Source organism: Lacerta agilis, chromosome 18, assembly GCF_009819535.1.
Source record: "Lacerta agilis isolate rLacAgi1 chromosome 18, rLacAgi1.pri, whole genome shotgun sequence".
NCBI lineage: Eukaryota > Metazoa > Chordata > Lepidosauria > Squamata > Lacertidae > Lacerta > Lacerta agilis.
The window spans coordinates 5,205,593-5,228,270 of record NC_046329.1 but is presented as its reverse complement, the minus strand read 5'-3'; the positions used below and the strand labels follow the sequence as shown (position 1 = coordinate 5,228,270).

At 49.0% G+C, this 22,678-nt stretch overlaps 1 protein-coding gene across 1 annotated transcript; it reads right to left on the bottom strand.

Annotated features, from left to right (window-relative positions):
- Nucleotides 1-632: 632 nt before the first annotated feature.
- Nucleotides 633-16,482, bottom strand: EEF2 (eukaryotic translation elongation factor 2). The gene is made up of 15 exons (XM_033136775.1): nt 16,277-16,482; nt 13,686-13,900; nt 13,264-13,445; nt 12,589-12,800; nt 11,260-11,438; nt 10,703-10,808; nt 9,153-9,266; nt 7,791-7,929; nt 7,440-7,635; nt 6,182-6,440; nt 5,889-5,996; nt 3,725-4,078; nt 2,442-2,624; nt 2,207-2,339; nt 633-1,120 (listed from the first exon to the last, which is right to left on the bottom strand). The coding sequence occupies exons 1-15, from the start codon at nt 16,277-16,279 to the stop codon at nt 927-929; spliced, it is 2,577 nt and encodes an 858-aa protein (XP_032992666.1). The 5' UTR covers nt 16,280-16,482; the 3' UTR covers nt 633-926.
- Nucleotides 16,483-22,678: the final 6,196 nt, after the last annotated feature.

Below are 22,678 nucleotides of genomic sequence, written 5' to 3'. Positions count from 1 at the left end.
CCCTACGTTATTTGGTCCACGTGCTGCCTTTTTTCATATCCTGCTTGTAGTTTGCAACACAGGGGTATATTTTTTGTATTGTCTGTGGGCTACAGCTGAATGCTTGCCGCGGGCCTCATTACAACAGCCCTGCAGGCGCCAGCAAAGGACTGTGTACACAAATTCAACCCCAGCACTAAGTATACCGTTTTCTAAATAAAGCTGCTTTCGTACAGCACAGATGGAGCTCCCCTCCTTGCTTCCAAGTGTGCGGGCTCAGTTCTCAACAGCTGTTAAAGACATCCAACACAACAGGCAGCCTCGGCTTATTAAATTTATTATTCCAGTGGTACCAATACATTGATTTGCACAATGACACCCATTTAGCAGAGAGGCTGCGGGCCTTCTAGCTTTTGCCCAACTAGAAAAGCCTCTCCCCCCCTTTCTCTCCCAATCCTAAAAGAAAATTCCTCCAAACTGCCCCCCCTCTTCCCCGTCGAATCCAGTATTTGAGTATGGAATGAAAGTTCACGCACCCTTTTTCCCTTTCAGAAGTTTGCCTGTACTCCCCAACCTGCAAACCAAGGGAGGAAAAAGCAGGTTTCCCCCTTCACTTGGCTCCGAGCGTCAAATAAATATGGAGGCGGGCAACGTTTCAGTTGCATCAAATGGAAATGTGTTTTTGGAAGTTATAATGGCACTGGGTGAGCGGCCCCGCTAGTTTGTGTGCAGATGGCCTGGAACCCCTAAGGCTGAACGCAGACACTGCTCTTTTCAAAATACGCCCAGACTGAAGATCAAGCAAGGAAGTGGCCCAATGCCTTTTTGCAAGACACCCGTGGCACTGATGTTATTATGCAAGTTAAATTTGGAGTCCCACAACATACATTTTTTAAATTTATTCTTTTACATCTGGTGCTCTATTTTTAATTCTGGTTGGTTGGTTTTTACAATTTGTCCAGGAAGTTATCTAGCGCGGGAATGCCCTCCTTCAGCCCTTTGCGCTTGCGGGTCTCGGCGACCACCTGGCAGGGGCGGCTGGTGCTGTCGAACGGGTCTCCGGGCAGGATCTGCCAGTGGTCAAACACACACTGGGGGAAAGCCTGGCCACCTGTGTTGGATCTCAAGTCGGCGGTGAAGCCTGTGGGGAGAGGGAGAGAGAGAGGAGAGTTTATACTATAAATAAGCAAAACATTAAGACAGACATACAGGTGTTCAAGTTTACCCTCACCCACCCACAACCAGCTCCTTGTCTTAGCTAAAAGCAGCGTCCTGGAGGCATAGTAAAGATAAAGGGACCCCTGACCATTAGGTCCAGTCGTGTCAGACTCTGGGGTTGCGGCGCTCATCTCGCTTTATCGGCCGAGGGAGCCGGCGTACAGCTTCTGGGTCATGTGGCCAGCATGACTAAGCCGCTTTCTGGCGAACCAGAGCAGCACACGTAAAGGCCGTTTACCTTCCTGCCAGAGCGGTACCTATTTATCTACTTGCACTTTGACGTGCTTTCAAACTGCTAGGTTGGCAGGAGCAGGGACTGAGCAACTGGAGCTCACCCCATCGCAGGGATTCGAGCCGCTGACCTTCTGATCGGCAAGCCCTAGGCTCTGTGGTTTAGACCACAGCGCCACCTGCGTCCCATCATAGACCTTAATAAATATTAGTAATAATTTATTATTTATACCCCATTCATCTGGCTGAGTTTCCCCAGCCACTCTAGGCGGCCCTCCGCAGAATATTAAAAACACAAGAAAACATCAAACATTAAAAAAATTTCCCTAAACAGGGTTGCCTTCAGATGTCTTCTAAAAGTCAGATAGTTGTTTATTTCATTGACATCTGATGGGAGGGCGTTCCGCAGGGCAGGTGCCACTACCAAGAAGGCCCTCTGCCTGGTCCTCGCTTCTTGCAGGGAGGGAACCGCCAGAAGGCCCTCAGAGCTGGACCTCCGTGTCCAAACTGAACGATGGGGGTGGAGACATTCCTTCAGGTATACTGGGCCATTTAGGGCTTTAAAGGTCAGTACCAACACTTTGAATTGTGCTCCGAAAAAGTACTTAAGAGGGACAGAAGTCTGCTATCAGGGCAAGACCCACTCAACTTTGTAGCAGCCATCTCAGATTAGCCTGGGAGTCAACCTCTGATCGAGCCTTCACACCTCTGGCTGCCGACAAAAGTTACCTGGAAACTGCAAGTGCGCCAAGGGAGGCTGATAAAAGCTGACACTTACCAAAGGACTCGTTGACAGGGAGATAGGCCTTGACCACAAACATGGGGGTGCCAGCCACCTGGGACTCCTCAAAGACGTGGCCTCGCTTCCTGTTCAGCACGCCATAGATGCCACCCACCACCTGTTCTGGGCACTGGAAGGGGAAGAAAGTGGGTATATGTTACAGCACTGCACAGAGTTAAGCCAGCGGGCTGCTAATGCCTCTTAAGAACACAGCCTGCCTCCAGTTACCCACCTGGATCTCCACAAGGTAGATGGGCTCCATGAGACGGGGCTGAGCCGTCAACACACAGGCATAGAGGCACCTTCTGGCCGTGGGAATGATTTGGCCGCCTCCGCGGTGGATGGCGTCCGCGTGCAGCGTCACGTCGTGCACGTCAAAGCGGACGGCGCGCATGTTTTCCTCGCAAAGGGCACCCTGGAGAAAAGCGAGAGGTTGGGGGAGGAGAGAAAATCATTTTCTAGTTTGCATTCAAGCCAACTTTTCTGTCCTTCCTCTCTGAAGCAGGCAACGTAGTTTTTTTTAAAAAAAGCAATTAAGCACTCTGCCATAGCAGCCAAGAAGCAAAAGTAGGGCAAATGCCTCCTTCAGCTTAAGGCCAGCCTTCTTCCTGCAGACTGTCAGAGCCAGGAGGAGGAGGAGGAGGAGGAACTGCCCAGGGCGACCACAGAATGGGAAGAGGGCGATCCACTAAGGGGCACAGAATCGGAGACTAGATATGATGGAGAGCAGCGACAACTGAGAAAAGATAGGCATAACGTTTTACAAGGATGGGAAGGAACACCATGGACAGAATAATTGTCACACACAGGAGGGATAAGGATATAGTTTGCATGCTTCACCTGTAAGTTTATAAATCATTTAACGTGTCAATACGAATAGATGTCGTTAATACTGCAGTTGTTGTATAAGGGATTGTCATTTTAACTGGAGTGTTAACTGAGACGAGTATGATTTTTGAACGCAGTAATAAAGAAAATCATCAAACCATCATTTCTAGCACACAGGAGGCCACCTAAATTATTTAATTTGACATCTGAATAATTGGAATTGATAATTATATTATTATATTATAAGCAAACACCTGAAAAGGATGCCCCTTCGCAACTCAGGGGGAAGGCAAGAGGAAATCACACACAAGGCTGATGTGCCAAAGCACTCAATGAAAGTTACAGGGAACCAGGCAGAGGGCCTTCTCGGTGGTGGCGCCCGCCCTGTGGAACGCCCTCCCACCAGATGTCAAAGCGAACTACCAGACTTTTAGAAGACATCTGAAGGTAGCCCTGTTTGGGGAAACTTTTAATGTTTAACAGACTATTGTATTTTAGTATTTTGTTGGAAGCCGCCCAGAGTGGCTGGGAAAACCCAGCCACATGGGCGGGGTATAAGTAATTATTTATTATTATTTATTAATAATTAATATTATTATTATTAGGAAACTGCAACAAGTCTCTGCTCCATTCCAAGAAGGCAGACAGCCCACCGCCCTGCAATGAGGGGAGCCCCCTCTTGCTTACCTCCTTCGTGGCCCACTGGAAGCCTGCCACAACGCTGTCCTTGATCTCGTTAAGGTACTGCACACCCTTGGTGATGTCCGTCAGGATGTTGGGGCCAGTGCCGTCCGGGCCGAAGCACCAGATTTTGCGGGCCTCGGCGACGTCCCACTCGTACTTCTCGGCCAGGTAACGGGCCCGTGTCTTCAGCTCCTGGCGGGCGGAGACGTCACCTTTGTCGATGTCCTCGGCCAGGCCGTCGGGGAAGGGGCGGGCTTTCATGTACAGGCGGTTGTGCTTGTTGGGGGACTTGGAAAGGCACAGCACACTTGACTCCTCACTGACCGTCTCGCGGTAAGAGACCACCGGGTCGGATTTCTGCCAGGAAGATTTTAAAAAAATTAATTTTTAAGTCCCTAGCTGCTTCAAAGACAATGCGGACTGTTTTTATTGCATCTTGTACATTGCCTTGAGATAAGTCTGTAGAAATGGCTTTGTTTTTATTTATTATGTAATTTTTATTAATTTTCTGTTTTACAATTTAGAATACTCATTTTTACATCCTTAAGGTATCAATGACTTCCCTTGTTTTCTTTTCATGGTTTATAAATCCCTGCATATTTTACAAAAGCTATGCCATTCAGTATTCCATTACTGCATCCATCAAAACTTTCTGACACTGTTGAATTTATCTTAATGCTGCCAGCGTTTTCAAGTGTCCACAATTTCCCCCATATATTCAAAAAACATTTTCCAGTCTTCTCTAAACATATGCTCTTCTTGGCCTCTTATTCTGTATGTTAAGTCTGCAAGCTGGACATATTCCGTCAACTAAAACTACCACTCTTCTTTGGTTGGGACCTCTCTCTTTTTCCATGTTTGGGCTAACAAAACACAGGCTGCAGTAGTGGCATACATGAGGCTTCCTCAATCTCAGCCCTCCAGATGTTTTGAGACTACAATTCCCATGATTCTTGACCACTGGGTCCTGCTAGCAAGGATCATGTGAGTTGTAGGCCAAAAACATCTGGAGGGCAGAGTTTGAGGAAGCCTGGCATACATAAATAACCTTTTTGGACACCTGGGAATTTCCATCTGAATTATCCCCAACAGAAAGGACTCTGGTTTTTCTGGGGGAGAAATTGCTTTGTTTTTAGAACCTATTTACTGGGTTGTATCTGATTATAAGCTGCAGAAGGGCGGCTACAATTGCACAAAAACAGAAGTACATTTTGCCCCTTTGAGGATAGACTTTCATCTCTGCGCATCAAAAACAGCCAAATGATCCAGCCCCCACCAGCCTGATGCAGATGGACACAGCAGCAACATTTCAGCAGCATTTCAAATGGGTCATAGCTGCTATCTCACAAGTTCTTACAGCTGCCACTTATCCTGTGAAAGTGGAACGGAAAACTTGTGGTCTGGATGCTGCTGAACTCCTCCATCCCATCAGCCCGATATGATAGGCAAATATTACGTTAACTGACAGCACAGCAACATCTGCACTGCCACAGGTTCCCCACCCGTCCTGTAGGAGCCAGCAGCTTGGGTGGCTTCGAAAGAAGATGGGCCAAATGCATTGAGGACAAGGGTGTTCATAGCTATTAGCCAAATAGCCATGTTCTGCCTCCACAGTTGGGAGGGCCTTCTCGGTAGTGGCACCCGCCCTGTGGAACGCCCTCCCATGTCAAAGAGAAAAACAAATATGAGATTTTTAGAAGACACCTGAAGGCTTAGGGAAGCTCTTAATGTTTGACGGACTATTGTATTTTAATATTTTGTTGGAAGCCGCCCAGTGTGGCTGGGGTATAATTAATTAATTAATTAGTTGTTGTTGTTATGCTCCTGAATACCAGTTGCTGGAAACCAAGGAAGGGGGAGAGTGCTCTTATGGTTGGGTCCTGCTCACAGGCACCTGGTCGGCCACTGTAGGAACAGGATTCTGGACTAGATGGGCCATTGGCCCCGATCCAACAGGTTCTTATGGTCAGAGAACTAAAGCCAAGTGTTGTACACAAGACTGCCCCCCCCAAAAGAGCTGGCAGCTGAACCAGCTTTGAGTTTCACCAAGATTTTTGTACGATTCTGCTGCTTTTGAGCAAGGGGGCTTAGAGCCGCACCTTCTCTCAACTCCCGGACAGCTGCAGCCTCGAGACCGGGCTCGAGACTCGCCACGTGGTGCAATTACCTTAATTGGAATGCAGGCATGGTCCTCCTCAAGATCCTTCAGGCAGATCTCCAGATGCAGCTCCCCAGCGCCAGCTATGATGTGCTCCCCAGACTCCTCAATGATACACTGGAAGATGGGAAAGAGTGAAAGGAATGAAGCGGCGGCATTTCTTCGGGAAGCGGAAAGGAGGCCCAGCCCAAACCGAGAAGCATCCCCCATCCCCAACCCACAATGTGCTGTCCCCCCGTCATCTCCCACACCTAAAAACCCTTTGAAGGCCTCAGCGGCTTTCTGTATCCATCCTGGCTCACCTGCACCATGGGGTCAGACTTCGCCAACCTCTTCAGCCCCTCCACCAGCTTGGGCAGGTCCGCTGGGTTCTTGGCTTCCACGGCAACACGCACCACGGGACTGACGCTGAACTTCATGACGCGCAGGTTGTGGGCGTGCTCAAAGGTGGTGATGGTGCCCGTCTTGACCAGGAACTGGTCGACGCCAACCAGCCCCACGATGTTGCCGCAAGGCACGTCCTCGATGGGCTCCACATAGCGGCCCATCATGAGAATGGTTCTGGAGAGGGGAGAGAATTGTGGAGAAGTGGTGGGAAGGTGCAGGACAGCAAAAGCAGCTGGGGGGGGGGGCGCTGGAAAGTCTGCTCTAGGGGGAGACTGGCATTATTGACACACACCCCCCTCTCCTCAGGGACAGGTTCTGAACATCTAAAGCATGGGTCGGATTAGGCCCAATTTCCCTCTTGATCCAGACCGCGGACGGTCTGGGAATCACCACGTGGATCGCCAGCACGTACATTCTTTCCCTCTCCCTCACACGGCGGCAGCGCCTCCTCCCTCCCTCCTCCTGGCTACTCCCCGCCCTGCCTAGAGGAGGAAGGGGGCTGGGCTTTGTTGGTGCCAGCCCCTCTCCGGAGCCCTTTCACGCACCGCCCACTGTCCCTCTGCCACTGCCAGCCCCTGCCGCTCGCATGACACAGGTAAACAGTCACTGGGGCTCATGGGGCTCTTCCATCATTCCCCCCCCCTTCAAAATATAGTCCGGCCCCCCACAAGGTCTGAGGGACAGTGGACCGGCCCCCTGCTGAAAAAGTTTGCTGACCCCTGATCTAAAGGCCATGGGATTTCCCAGGTGAAGCAGCTTATCGAGGAGGTCCTTAACGTTTTCTCTTAGACCTGGGGATGAAACTTGGCTGCCTTCACTGGGTAAGCCTGGACTCACAAAATAAAATAAGTGTCCTCAACCAGGTCTGATTATGGGTGCATCTGAGGAAGAATTCCCTGCCAGACAGGAACTCTCACTCAAGTTCTCCTCTTTGAGGGCTACTTTAAGGCGGTGGCCTTGGAATTGCAAGTGTGCTAAACCCACTCACATCCAGCCTGGTTATGTTTTCTAGAGCTAGATATAGCTGGCCTCTGCAGAACAGAATTGCTGCATGAGGTGGGATTTTGGTCTTGAACTCTTATATCCTTTCAGCTGCTTTTTCCTGCCACCCAAAGCTCACACGAGCCTGCGGACAGGGACGGACGGCAAGCGCGAAGCAAAACCCGGCAATACCTCTGGATTGGCTTCAGGTAGAGATCTTCCTTCTTGCCTGGGGTGTAGTTTGGTCCCATGATTCTGCACTTCAGGCCGGTGGACACGATGCCAGAGAAGACCCGCCCAAAAGCGTAGAAGCGGCCCTTGTCGGTGGTCGGCACCATTTTGGAGATGTACATCATCAGGGGGCCCTTAGGGTCGCAGTTCTTAATTCCTGCAGGAGGAAAGGAAAAAAGAAAGACTATTTAAAGGCTCTAGGGCACAAGAAAAAACTGCAACTGTTTCTGTTAGGCCGCTTTCTTCACTAGACAGTCAACCTCTTTCTGGAGAGGGGGCACCTTGCTCGTCCTCAGGTGAGCTGCTACCTACCCATGGCGGCTTCGTCGTCAGGGGGCCCTTCATACAGCAACTCGCAGCGGTATTTCTGAGCGGTGACAGGAGAGGGCAGGTGGATGGTGATCATCTGCAGCAGTGCATCCCCAGCCGGCAGCCAGCGTCTCATCACAGCCTGTGAAGGAGAGGAAGGAACCATGAGTTCAGAGAGGAGAGTCATCTAACCTGCTCACATAGCAAGGGCACCACAAATCGGTGTGGATAAAAATCAATTTTTTATTTTTAAAAAATGGGAAATATCGCTTGTTTAAAATTTAAATTGGATTTTTAAATTAAAACATGCATGTTTTTGTGGAAGTAAATCCCACCAGGGTCAATGATTTAAAAACAACAACAGCCACGTTTTTATTTAACTTGAATTTTTAAAATAAAATTTCTATTTTGTTTTTCTATTTAAGTTGCACAGTAGTCCAAAGCACGCCTCCCCAAACTCGGCCCTCCAGCTGTTTTGGGACTACAATTCCCTTCATCCCTGACCACTGGTCCTGTTAGCTAGGGATGATGGGAGCTGTAGTCCAAAAACAGCTGGAGGGCAGAGTTTGGGGATGCCTGGTCCAAAGGCTATTCATCAGGAAATAAGGATTTGTTTTAAGTTTTTCATGTGTGCTAAAACTCAAGTCCTTTTAAAAAAAAAATGTTTAACCACACCAGTTAACAAACATGGATACATATGCTATAATGTTTTTGTTTTAGTTAAATTGTTTGAATTGTTATCAAGGAAATGATTATTTTTCTCCTTCCAATAAAGTACAGTCAACTTATTAAACCTCACGATAATTTCATAATTATTGGTCTATGTATTCCTAACAGTAGAACCAAATCAGCAATTTTTGATATAACTGCAAAAGCTACTCTGCCCACCCCCACCCCCAATAGCTCATATCCCACCAGAAACTTGAGTTCGGTTATTGTAGGCCCAATTCTATGGAACCCCTTTCCAGCTGAGGTCAGAAAGGCCCTCTTCCCTGTCGAACATCTGGCGCAGGGGTAGGCAACCTAAGGCCCGTGGGCCACATGCGGCCCAATCGCCTTCTCAATCCAGCCCACGGACAGTCCAGGAATCAGCGTGTTTTTACATGAGTAGAATGTGTGCTTTTATTTAAAATGCATCTCTGGGTTATTTGTGGGGCATTGGAATTCGTTCTCCCCCCCCCCCAACACACAAATATTGTCCGGGCCACTACATGGTCCGAGGGACGGTGGACCGGCTCACAGCTGAAAAAGGTTGATGACCCCTGCTCTTGCGCCCACTGAAGGCTTTCCTATCCCAGCAGGCATTTTAACTTCTACTCCCCCGCCCCACCCTTCCCAGGGCATGAGCCACCCGCCCCCCCTCACCTTCAGCAAGGGTTTGCCTTCCTTGTCCTTATCCTCGCTGTCCAGCTTTATGTCCAGCTTCTCTATCAGTTTGGCGGTCTCCTCCTTCTTGAAGTTCATGATCGCATCGAACACCTTTCAAAGGAGAAATAATTGCACGCACGTTAGGCTAGGCTGGATGGGCTCCCACAGAAGCAGCGGGTTACGTCTCCTCTAGCAATATTCCCAAAGCAAGGCAAAAGACTCAAAACAGGTCGTCAGGCTTCCGTCCAAAGGCAGTACAGCTAAGCCCCCTTTGTTATTCAGCACAAGCCCATTTGTATTTCAGAGAGTGCTGGCTGCCCTGACTTTTGGCTAAAAGCAGCAGCAGCTAAAACAGAAGTCTTCAAGCTATGGCCCGCGGGACTCATTTAACCGGCCCCCGGCGACCACTGCTGCCGCCCACTCTTGCTGGAGCAGCACGGCTACCCACTCTGGGTCAGAGGAGCACCGGAAATAGCTTGCGCACATGCGCAAGTGTTATTTCCGGTGCACATCCGGGTTGGAGGAGGCTCGTGCATATGCGCACACACTAACACCGGCCCGAGGCGCGGTAAGTTTGCTGACTCCTGAGCTAAAACAACTACACTTTCTGTGCATATGCTGCCACAGCAGATTCAACTAGGTCCCGGGATACCTTAACGAGCACCAGAGCCTTCACATCCCAGACTTGGATCATTGAGATCATCCGAGGGAAAGCTGTTCATTGTCCCCCCTGGTTTACAGAGGCTCAAATAACCACAAAGAGAAGTCAGGCACCCAGTCCCATGCTGGTGAACACTCTTCCAGCTGATTTGACAAGTAGCCTCGTTTTTTTCCTCAGGAGTCTCTTCAAGACATTCCGACACCAGGCCTATGCAGCTACTTAATTCTCATTGGCTTGTCAACTTAATAAACATCTTGATTTTTTTAAAATTTAATTCATTAGAACTACCTTGATATTTTATTATATGGTAGGATAACAGAATCAGTAGTTGTACCTTGGTTTTTGAACAGCTTAGTTCTCAAACATTTTGGCCCCCAAACGCCACAAACCCAGGAGTGTTTGTGAACTATTTTTGGAAGCCGAACGTCTGACGGGGCTTCCGATTGGCTGCAGGAGCTTCTTGCAGCCTATCGGAAACTGCACCCTGGTGTTGGAAATCAAACGGACTTGCGGAACGGATTCCATTCGACTTCCGAGATACAACTGTACTTCTATAAATAAAATTAGCCTGAAACCACCATTTTTACGTTCTTATTCTGAGTGCTTTAGAGTTGGAAGCCCCTCTCAAGTCTGGACCTTTACAGAGAGAGGGCAGTGGAACCCTTCTACTGGTGCTAAGGCAAGACCGGGAGGTTCTCAGACATTTTATCGGGAGGCTCTGTAGTGTGGATTGGCAAACTCTGGGTCAGACCTACAAAAACTTCTTCAAACGTAACACGTCAGGTCAAAGTGAAGAATTTTTTTCCATCATCACGCTCAGATCGCGCCAGACCACAAAGAGGAACCGAGCAACTCTCTAGGGAAAACTGGGAGCAAAGTGCATCACCTTGAAAATCGGGTCCAGGATCAGCTGGCAGAAAGTCCTTGGCAGCTTCTTCCCATCTGGGCTGGTGGCTGACTTGCTGAACTTGCCAGTGGCTGGGTCAAAGTACCTAGGGACAAAAAGGCATGCGAGCTTCAGCTTTGCAGCAAAGGCAGTGTCTGGCCTGCCTGCCACCTTCTCAGCGGGTGGATTCCTAGAATCTGCCCGCATGACCATCTTTCGGAAGAGACAAAATTTCTACATTCCAAGGCCCCCCCCAACTCCTTTGACAGGTTGCAGTTTCTTCACTTGTCCCCCTCGAAAGCAGTCAGCCTCCGCTGTGCCTTTTGGAGTCCTCCGAGCCTAGTTGGCATGCAGCAAACTGACACAGTCTTGAAATCTGAGGGGTCTCGAGGGCTATGTATCCCCGTTCTCTAGAGAAAGCTACATGTTTTACATGTATGGCCTGGATCTGACCCTTGTTGGCCAAAGCCAAGTCAACAAAAATAGGGGACAATTCTCAGGACTAAGTTCTTGCTCTAAAGAAGAGCCCCAACTCCAGAAGCCAAAGCCACTCTCACCTGTCTCCCCACAGCTTCTTCATCATGTCTTCTACTTTCTTGGCACGGTCAGTTGTGCTCAGCTGCCCTTCGCCCTTTGCCGCAAATTTCGCCACATACATCTCGGCAAACTGCTTTAGCGTGAAAGCCCAGCCGTGCAAGCCAGAGCCAAAGCCGACGGTGCCCAGAACCGGATCAATCTGGAAGGCAAGGAGAACATCACATCAAGGTTTAGAGTTGCGGAGTTAACTTACTGATGTGTCTTTTAATATGTCATTATTATTTTAGCTGTTCTCGAAGAGGAAAAAACAAACCATAAAGGGTGCAGACTCTGAAAATGTTTTACTACATGTTCAAGTTACAGAATTTAAGCTCACTTCATCACTCCCTAAACGTGAGGCTATTCTAAGAAATTTGAGTTAACTTCATATGATCCTTCCACAGAGGCTATGAAAATAAATGCCTGTGCGGGATGCATTTTGAAGAAATAAAGTATGTTCAGTTGGTAGAGCATGAGATCTCAAGGTTGTGGGTTTGAGCCCCATGTTGGGCGAAAAATTCCTACTGGACGATGCCTTCCCACTCTACAGTTCTAGGATTCTAAGCATTCTAATGCTTAAACATCAATACTTATTTCTCTGCCGTGCTTTGGAACAGACCGAGGAGCTCAATTGTCAATGTAACTGTGTTCTCCGGTGCTGTATTTTAGCAATCATTTGTGACACACAATAGGGGTTACGTCCAATTCACACCCATGAGTACAACCACTGAGGCCCTTCTTCAAGGGAGATAAAGAGGGTGGCAACCTTTTCAGCGGCGGATCCCTGTGTGTGGATCACTCTCCTCAGGGAAGCACACCATTTGTTGTCTCGTCTATGGGTGCCAAGCAAAAACACTTATTTTTCAAGGGCAATTGGCTTTTAGGGTACCTAAAGCATGTCAACCGACTTGAATGCACTGATCCACTAATAGGAGTGGGCAGGATTTGTACCTTTAAAACACATTTTGAGTGTGTATTTAATTTTCATTTAGCACTCGTTCTAGGCCAGGTTTTAATGGCCTTCTCTTCTATTTTCATCACGCAAGCCGCTCTGAGAAACCAGAGCACAAAAACGTGACTTGATGGAACAAAATAAAATAAAAAATTCCTTCCAGTAGCACCTTAGAGACCAACTAAGTTTGTTCTTGGTATGAGCTTTCGTGTGCATGCACACTTCTTCAGATAATTGATTACTAATAATAATTTAAGCAAGTCGGAGCAGACCCAAATTCAACAGGTCGACTCTGAGCATGATACGGCTGCTCACAAAGGTGAAAGGTCAGGACTGCACCCCCCCACAGCCGCCTTACCATAATGTTGCCCATGGGGCCACCCTCGCCTTCCCCGTAAGTGGAGATGATGACGTTCACGTTCTCCACAATACGCTGGAAGGTCTGGTACAGTTCCTCTGGCTGAAGCTGCAGCTCCAGCAAAGCCCGGTCCATTTTATTCATCATCAGTACAGGCTTGATCCTCTCAGCAATGGCCTGGCGCAGAACAGTCTCTGTTTGGACACACACCCCTGGGAGGAAGAGGAAACAAAGAAGAGTTTGGATTTGATATCCCGCTTTATCACTACTTGAAGGAGTCTCAAAGCGGCTCACATTCTCCTTTCCCTTCCTCCCCCACAACAAACACTCTGTGAGGTGAGTGGGGCTGAGAGACTTCAGAGAAGTGTGACTAGCCCAAGGTCAGCCAGCAGCTGCATGTGGAGGAGCGGGGATGCGAACCTGGTTCACCAGATTACCAGTCTACTGCTCTTAACCACTACACCACACTGGCTCTCAAGTGATCGCTATGAGCACTTGGGGATGTTCATGAGGGTTAGGGCTGCATCCTCCAAAACTTCCTAATGCAGAAGGTGGGGCTTCATTCAGCCTATGGAAACCCTTGCTTCCCTTTCCAGCCTATGGGGCGCACAGTCCTTGGACAGGCACAGCAAGCGGCCATGGCTCTAGATCTAAAGGCAAAGGGGGACATCTCACCAGAAACACAATCCACAACGACCAAGGCACCATCAGTGACACGCAGGGCAGCAGTGACCTCCGATGAGAAATCCACATGGCCCGGGGAGTCAATCAAATTGATCAGGAAGCCACAGCCATCTTTGCTTTGCTTGATAAACGCCAAGTCATTCTCCGCAAGTTCGTAGAAGAGAGAAATTGCCCTGGAGGAAGAAGATGCATACGTTAAACTACCGTTCCACCACAAGAAACCCCCTCCATGAGAGGTCCGGAGGGTGAAAATACAAGGGCCTTTTCTGAAGTGGCTCCCCATTTGTGGAATGCTCTCCCCAGGGAGGTTCGGCTTAAGGAGCCAGGCAAAAACGCTCCTCTTTAACCAGGTCTTTGGCGAATTGACATCCAATGCCCTTTTAAAGTGTGTTTAAACTCTGGAAAGGACTTACGTGGACTTGATAGTGATACACCTCTCCTGCTCATCTTTTCTCGTGTCGGTGAAACGGGTTTCTCCAGCACGGGCTGAGGCAATAATCCCAGCTTTGCAAACCAGCGAGTCCGTTAGAGTAGATTTCCCATGATCCACATGAGCAATCACCGACATGTTCCGGATGTTGGCCTTCTTGTCCATGATGGCCCGGATCTGGTCTACAGTGAAGTTCACCTGGGGCAACAGAAGGGAGGTTAATGTGGCTGCTTCAGACAACAGGCCATTCCTGGACTGCTTTATTGAAGGGGGGGGGAGAGAAAGAGAGGGGGGCAGCACTGAGGTGTCATTCTGTATTAGGAAGCTGGCTACAACTACTCTACGGAATTTGCCCATACATTTAAAGTGCATCCAACACACATGGCTTCCCTCAAATAATATTGTGCACTGCAACCCACCCTCCTCACAGACCTACAACGTCCAGCAGAGCTACAATTCTCAGCACCATTAGCAACCTACAGTTCTTAGATTCTTTGGGAGGAGTCTAGTATGGTGTGGATCTGGCCCAACTCCTGTTACCAATGAACCTTCTGCTTGCTGCAGTTGCAAGTGTGACAGTTTCTCTCACAAGGCACATGTGTTTCTCTCCCTGTGCACACGTGTTTCTCGTTGGCAAGCTGCGGCCAGCTCTGAATGGAGCCTAGCTATGAACCGTTTTGTTCCTAAGCTTCATGGGTCGGTGAAGCACTAATCTGCCTTCCATCCCAGAAAGCCCAGCCTATCACTAACTAGAAAAAACTGCCCTTTTATTATCCTCAGAGAAGACAATACTGGACTAGGTGAATCAGCAGTTTGACCTGGTATAATAAAGTTCATAACTTCACTGAGTCACGCCAGCCTCTCTATGTGCCAATTCTGCGCAATTTTTTCCAAGGGCATTACAAGACAAACATGAAAGCCTATAGACACAGTAAAAAACACACACACACCGGATCACAAACACATTCTCCGTGGGCTTTATAAAAAACAAACAGGCACACAAAATCTTTCAAGTTGTACTGGGGACTGCTTCCAAACCCACTGTACTCTGAACTATGGAGTCTGGTTGAAACGGAACCACCCTTTGCAGTTCCTAAAACGGGACCTGCAGAACTCTTTGTTTGTGTGAACAGACCGTTTCAGCACGAGTCACCCATGTACAGATTCACTGGGCTTTAGGGGTGGGAGAAAATCTAATTGCGGTCTCTAGAAGTCTCCTCCCCGCCAAAGACCGCAGGGCTTACATAAGACAGCTGCTTTAACGCAGGGAAGAGAAAGAGAGAGAGAGACAGAAAATACAATTTCCACTCTGCACGCTGCAGTACCTCCCTTTGGCCGAGATAGCATCCTGGCATTCTCCCAGCTTCCTCACATTGCCACATCATTTCACGTCCCAGAGTTATTCCCCCCCCCCCACGGACATTTTTACCTGCCAACCAAATATATTTTGACGCATACGCAACTGTGGGATTCTTTAATTTTGACTGTGATTCCAAGACCTATTCCCCCACTATTTGGTAGATCCCCAAAGGGAAGCCACCCCTATCTTCAAACGTACACAGAACCCACCAAGGCTTGAATATATTTCTTGTTATTACATTTAAACCCCACCTTTCCTCCCGGGAGCTGAAGGTTGTGTACGTGATTCTCTCCTTTTCCACTTTTTATCCTAAAAACCCTGTGAGGTTAGGCTGAGGCCATGGGGAAGCTCAAGCCGACCAAACACCCCTTTTAGGAATACAGGGAGTTAGGACCCTGAACATGCGTGTGTATGTACTGTACTACATACGTTAAGCACACATTGGCAAGGAAATGTAAAAATGAAATTCATCTATTTGCCCTAGCATATCCCCCCAATCCAAACTTCTTATTGTATTTGAAAAGGGGGGGTAGGCTTATTCTGCCAGAACCGCTCCGCAAAAACAAGGGGAAGGAAAAATAAAGGGGAACCGTTTTTTAAAAAAGGAAAGAGAGAGTAGAAAGAGAAATACAAGCTACCTTAAACGGTTACTTTAAAAAGAGGTTTGTATCCACCTAAGTGGAACTTATCTGAAATTGAAGGGCCCTGAACTACCTATCAATTTAATGAGACTACTCTCGAGTAGGACTAACGTGGGAAAGCAACGCAGGATTTTTTTTGGGGGGGAGCCCCCTCCCTCCCAAATTATTAAGGACCAACCACACCCTTCAGCTCAAAGGTCAGGAGCCCCACTCCAGAAACCCACATTTTTTTATTTTTATTCTTTTATTATTAGTGCCCGCCCTTTTCACCCCAAATTCCCTGGCCACAACGTTAGCAACAACCTGGAAGCAGGTTTTTCAGTCGCGGTAACAGAGCTGCTTTAGTTCTTATTTGCCCTTTTAGCTTATATACTTCCTTTAAAGGCCTCTTCTAGGCCTGGGGCTCTTCTCGCTGCCGGCCCCGCTCCCACTTCGTAGGCCTCCAACCCCACAGCAGGCCCGGCGGCCTTCCTGGAGCCTAAGCCGCGCTCCCCCCGCGGCCTTAACCAGCCCCGCATTTCGCTCCAGGCCCCCCGCTTCCCCGCAGCCCAACCCCAGCCTCCGATGCCTCACCATGTTGGCGGATGGCGCCGGATTCTCCGGAGGCGCTTCAGAAGGGGCAGAGGGGGAAAAAAGAAAGGCCGGCAACAATGGCGGCGCTCGGGTAGCCCTGTCTCGTTGGCAGGGGCCGAGCGGGCGGAAGAGGACGCTGACGTCAACAAGCTGCCTTTTATAGGAGCCGGCAAGGGGCGGGGGTTGGCTCGCAGGAGGAGGAGGAGGGGCCTACGGCAGGAATCCGGAACACGGCCGCTCTAGCCTACCAGCGCTTCCACTTCGACGCAGCTCTATGATCTTAGTGGCGGGAAGAGGAAGGGGGATAGGAATGTTTGGACGGTTCTCGCGCTTGCGCAGTGCGAACTTTTTTATCAGTGCGGAAGTGAGCGGGCACGCTGCAGTCACGTGGGTGCGGAGCCTGATTGCAAAGGGGAGTTGGATGAAGAAACTGCTATATTTCTTTTTATTTATGGCAATAAAGTAACCACATTAGCACCGATTTTTATTTTGACATCTGTCTGGTTATTGTATCCCATTCATAGGCATGTTATATTTTAAAAATAATAATGCTCATTGGTACTTATTTTCATTGTTTTTTTAAAAAAAACCTCTTATTTAAAAAATAAACAAAATTCCTTGCAGTAGCACCTTAGAGACTAAGTTTGTTCTCGGTATGAGCTTTCATGTGCATGCACACTTCTTCAGATTTTTTTGTCCTTTGACTTTCCGTTTGCAGCCAAATTGTTGACCATCGCCTAGAGAGGACTAGTAAAGGGACCCCTGACCATTAGGTCCAGTCGTGTCCAACTCTTCGGTTGCGGCGCTCATCTCGCTCTATAGGCCAAGGGAGCTGGCCTTTGTCCGCAGACAGCTTCCAGTTCATGTGGCCAGCATGACAAAGCCGCTTCTGGCGAACCAGAGCAGCGCTCAGAAACGCCATTTACCTTCCCACCGGAGCGGTACCTATTTATCTACTTGCAGTTTGATGTGCTTTCGAACTGCTAGGTGGGCAGGAGCACGGACCGAGCAACTGGAGCTCACCCCGTCGCAGGGATTCGAACTGCTGACCTTCTGATCGGCAAGCCCTAGACTCTGTGGTTTAACCCACAGCGCCACCTGGGTCCCTACAAGAGAGGACTAGACCACGTTAAAAGCTTACGCAGCAATACAACTCGTTAGGTGACCACAAGACGTTTTTCACACGGCTGTTCCTTGGCAAAATCCCTGCACTGTAACGCCAACAACCCCTAACTACTGACCATGCTGGTTGGGGCTGATGGGTGCTGGGTACTGGACTCCCAATTCCTGCCTTGTGGCTTGTGGGGGGCAATCAAGGGGCCAATTCACCTGGGCCCTCCAGCTCTAAAGGGGCCTCAAATTTAAGACACATTTAAACATTATTTTTTGGCAATTGATTGGTTTTGCAGATTGCTTCCCTAAACAGGGCTGCCTTCAGATTTCTTCTAAAAGTCATATAGTTGTTTATTTCCTTGACCTCTGATGAAAGGGCGTTCCACAGGGCAGGTGCCACTACCGAGAGGGCCCTCTGCCTGGTTCCCTGTAACCTCACTTCTCGCAGGGAGGGAACCGCCAGAAGGCCCTCGGAGATGGACCTCAGTGTCTGGGCTGAATGATGGGGTTGGAGACGCTCCTTCAGGTATACTGGGCCGAGGCCATTTAGGGCTTCAAAGGTCAGCACCAACACTCTGAATTGTGCTTGGAAATGTACTGGGAGCCAATGTAAGTCTTTTAGGACCGGTGATATGTGGTCTTGGCGGCCATTCCCAGTCACCAGTCTTGCTGCCGCATTCTGTATTACTTGTGGTTTCTGGGTTACCTTCAAAGGTAGCCCCATGTATAGCGCATTGCAGTAGTCCAAGCGGGAGATAACCAGAGCATGCACCACTCTAGCGAGACAGTCTGTGGGCAGGGAGGGTCTCAGCCTGTGTACCAGATGGAGTTGGTAGACAGCTGCCCTGGACACAAAATTGACCTGTGCCTCCATGGACATCTATGAGTTTTATTTTTGTGTGTGCCTTTTGTTTGTGCATGTCGTCGTCTTTAATTACGACTAAGCGCCTTTACAGCTAAGTTGAGCTCTCTGAGAGGGGCTGCTGGAGCTGAACCAACCACATGCTAGTGAGGAGTCCCAGGGAAGGCTCATTCTCCATAGTTGCTGTGCCATTTATTAAGCAAGGATATAGAGCCAAACTGCACACAGGAAAACCCTCCCCAGCACACATGAAAGAATGAGCATGATTGGGGATTACAAGAGGTTGCAAAAACAGGGGAATAGCAAATGGAACGGTTTCAAAACTCAAGCTGAACTCACCCCAAAGGCATACAGAGCCTCTCAGGTCAAAGGAAATCTAAGGCTCCAGCCACCATGAGTTGATCAGATGTGGGGACCCTTTGGCCCTCCAGATGTTGCTGAACTACAACTCTCATCAGCCACACCACGCATGGACAACTGCCATGGATGATGGGGCTTGTAGTTCATCAGTATCTGGAGAGGCTAAGGTTCCTCAGACCATCTTGAGACATAAGTTGTTTTAAGATCGCAGAATTGTAGAGTTGCAGGGGACTCGGAGAATCATCTAATCCAACCCCCTGCAAATGGCAGGGATCTCACCTAAAGCATCCACGACAGATGGCCACCCAACCTCTACTTAAAAACCTCCAAGGAAGGAGAATCACCACCTCTCGACGGAGACCGTTCCACTGTCAAACAGCTCTTACTGTCAGAAAGTTCTTCCTGATGTTGAGTCGATATCTCCTTTCTTCTAAGTTGAAGCCAGTGGTTCGGGTCCTACTGTCTGGGGCAGGAGAAAACAAGCTTATACTAAGTCAGCCAGATGTGGCTGTACCACAGCCTCCATGATTCCTGACCGCTGGGCCATGCTTCCTAGGGTTGACAGAAGTTGCAGGTCACCATTATCTGAACCTGGAGTCAATAAACTAGGGACAAGGGCTGTTATCTCTCTCAAAGTACCGCCGGATCAAAGAAACAAATGGGAAGGTGAAGGTTAGGAGACACACCCATACCCCATTTATCGTTCTCAGAGGCAGCTGTTTGGCATTTTGTTCAAAACAGTACTCTAGAACTTCTTTTGTTCCTGCAAGACAATTCTTGCCAGTGTGGTGTAGTGGTTAAGAGCGGTGGACTCGTAATCTGGTGAACCGGGTTCGCGTCTCCGCTCCTCCACATGCAGCTGCTGGGTGACCTTGGGCTAGTCACACTTCTCTGAAGTCTCTCAGCCCCACTCACCTCACAGAGAGTGTTTGTTGTGGGGGAGGAAGGGAAAGGAGAATGTTAGCCGCTTTGAGACTCCTTCAGGTAGTGATAAAGCAGGATATCAAATCCAAACTCCTCCTCCTCCTCCTCCTCCTCCTTCTCCTCCACTTCTTCTTCTTCTTCTTCTTCTTCTTCTTCTTCTTCTTCTTCTTCTTCTTCTTCTTCTTCTTCTTCTTCTTCTTCCCCATGTTTCTTCAGGAATAAACCAACAGCTCTTCTAGTCTTCGACGCTAAACAGAACATGCATGTTCAGAAGAAGCATACCAGAATATAGGGGTCAAGCAACAAAAGACTCATCCTGCTTGCGAGGCCTTCCAAACCACTGGGTTTGTCCACTGCCGGAAACAGGACACTGGGCTAAGACGGAGCTTTGACCTAACCCGTCACAACAACTTCAGGCATCGGCGAAAGCAGGTTAAAGTGAAATCTTTCATTTTATTTAACAAACACTATACTTTTGAATTCTGAAGAATGTGTATTGAAGGAAAGAAAAAAAAATAATTTCTTTTCTTTACACACACACACACACACAAACGAACAAACAGAAAAAGGAGGGGAGGGGAAGAAAAAAAACCCAGGACAGGGATGTTAAGCAAAAACATATGTACAGAAGGGAAATCTGGAAGGAAGGAAGGAAGGAAGGAAGGAAGAAAGGAAGGAAGGAAGGAAGGAAGGAAGGTGGATGCGAAGTCTCAATGGACAGTGTCTGGGATGGGGATGGGGAGCCCAAGAAGTTTAAGCACACAAATTATAATCCTGAGGGAGAGGAGTGGGACTGACCACTGAGTGGCTGAGGAGGCAAGCGGCCATCTGTACAAGGAAAGATCTTTACAAACCCTCAGTGGACCTGGAGGTCTCGTGTGCGCACGTTTTAAAAACTGCAAATGTATTGCTTCAGTTTGAGATGTTTGACTGGGGGCGGTGTGTGTGTGTGTGTGGGGAAAGATATATATATATATAAAAGGTAATATGGGGGGTGGTGGGGGAGAACAGGGGGGAAAGTGGAAGGGCCAGGAAGGCTGGATGACTCGTCACGCCTCCCTTCCTCCAGCCATCTTCTCCACATCGGCTTCCGAAGGACTGGGACAGGGCTTCCCCCCCCACACACACCAGCCAAGTGCTGTTTATTCCAGGGGTTCTTCAAGAGCCCTTCAACAGGCATGGGGGCAATCAGTGGGGTGGGAAAAGCAAGTGACAAGAATTACTTGCCACGACTCAGCTGAACTCTTAAGCTAAGCGCCTTGTTTCTCCTTCTTGGGTGAGGTCCTATCACAGCAACCGTTTAGGTTTGGGGACTTCCATACAATACACTTGAACTGGCTTTTCTTTAAAACACCCTCTCCCTCTCTGGAGAAGGCTTTCTTTCCCCCATGGCATGCGAGAGCCTGGAAAAGGGAGACACGAGACGCACTCTCGGCCTGGAGCCAAGGAGGGGCCATTTCTCTGTTCGGCAATACCTACCTCCTTAGGGAACAAGTCCTTTGGAAGAAGTATATTGCTCTTTTTTTTGAAGACGCTCAAGAGAAGCACCACTGGCCTGGATTAAAAAAACGACGACGGTGCTGTTCTCTCCGGCTTCATGGGAGAGAGAAGGTGGAGGTGCCTTGAACACACATATCGTGGTTTTGTGTTTTGTCGTCGTTTTTATCCTTTGGGGGGAGAAAACGGCAAAAGCGCCCCCACGTTCTATGTTTTCTGGGCTGGCGGAGGGACGACAGGTGGGACTGGCAGGAAAGAGGGGGGAAAGGTAGGCAAAGGAAACAGGACAAACTCTCTCTCCCCACCCCCGACCCGCCAAAAGTAAAATAAAATCCGAGGCCAATTCGGTTTTCAGAGTGTGCAATAAAAGCCCACCTAGCACAGTCTTGGCCTAGTGTACACGCATAAAACCAACAGACACACTTTTTCCTTGGTCATCTGCAAGGGGGTTACTAGTAGTGCACCAGCTCCTGGGCAGAGGGTGTGTATGTGTGTGTTTGTTTGTGTGTGTGTGTTTGTTTGTGTGTGTGTGTAATGAGGGGCGAGCATTTCCTTGCTTGCCAGCGATGAAAGTCAAGAGCCGACGTAGGCAAGCAATCCAAGGCCAGGCAGAGCGGAAGGGGGGCGATATTTAAAAAGAGTTCACAGATACACAAGGGCGTGCGCTTTTGGGAACAGCGGGGGGAGACATATCAAAGCAGCTGGAAGTCCATAGGCAATTTTTAAAAAGACAACAGTCACCTGCATGCTGCCCCACACCACTTCATGACTGAGCTACACCTGAATTTCTGTTTGTTTTGTCTTAAAACCGAGGTAGTTGGGTAGAAACAATAATAATATTAATAATAAAAGTTCCTCCACCTGGCATTTCTGTTCTGGAAAGGGCCATTGTGTTCCCCCCCCCCAACCCACCCGCCCGTACACTCCTAGCCCGCCCACGCCCCTGGCAAAAAGCTGTTTTGTTCCCCAAAACACCCGACTCAAGCTGAAGAAGCCCTGGTGAGATTAAGGGGGGGCGGGGGGGACACACACAGCCCTTTTCGCCTTCCAAAACACACCAAGTTATTGCACTTCAAAAGAAAGGGGGGGGGGGAAGACAACAGGTTTGTGGTTCAAGCCCAATCCGCATTCCGACCCCTCCCCATCCCTGCCTCCCACCTCCCCAATGGCTTTGTTCAACTTAAAAAAGGAGGGGTGGGGGGGGGTAACAGGGAATCAGTATGTAAGAATTCTACATTATTTTCAGAAGAAGCTAAAAAGAGTTCTTTACATGAGGTTCTCTCCGAGATGCTCCATCTTGGTTTCAAAGTCTAGGTCCATCTTTCACCGGCTCCCCTCCCGAAAGCCCTTTCCTGGCGTGCCCATGGGACGGGGGGCAGTGGAGAGGGGGGGGCGACCAGGGAAACCTGCTGGTTCTAGGAGCCTCCCAGAATTGATGTGAGGGGCAACAAACACACAGCAAGTTTGTCCAACAAGGGGTTTCGCACGTGTCAGAGAAAGCGAGTGAGAGAGAGAGAGATTGAGAAGGAGTCAGGAATGGTTGTCGAACAAGGCAAGACCCAAAGAGACACGTGCCGCTTTTAGGAGGCCCACAAGAGTTCAGGTTGCCCGCGGGCGCTCGGACACGCTCCGAGCGACTGGCACCG

What these genes read in the sequence shown, in the direction of transcription:
- EEF2 (XM_033136775.1), bottom strand. An exon ending in TCCTGGACCCGATTTTCAAG is followed by an intron (nt 9,267 to 10,702) that starts GTGATGCACTTT and finishes CTCCTTTGAAAG; the next exon opens with GTGTTCGATGCGATCATGAA. An exon ending in TCTACCTTGTGGAGATCCAG is followed by an intron (nt 2,340 to 2,441) that starts GTGGGTAACTGG and finishes TTCCCCTTCCAG; the next exon opens with TGCCCAGAACAGGTGGTGGG.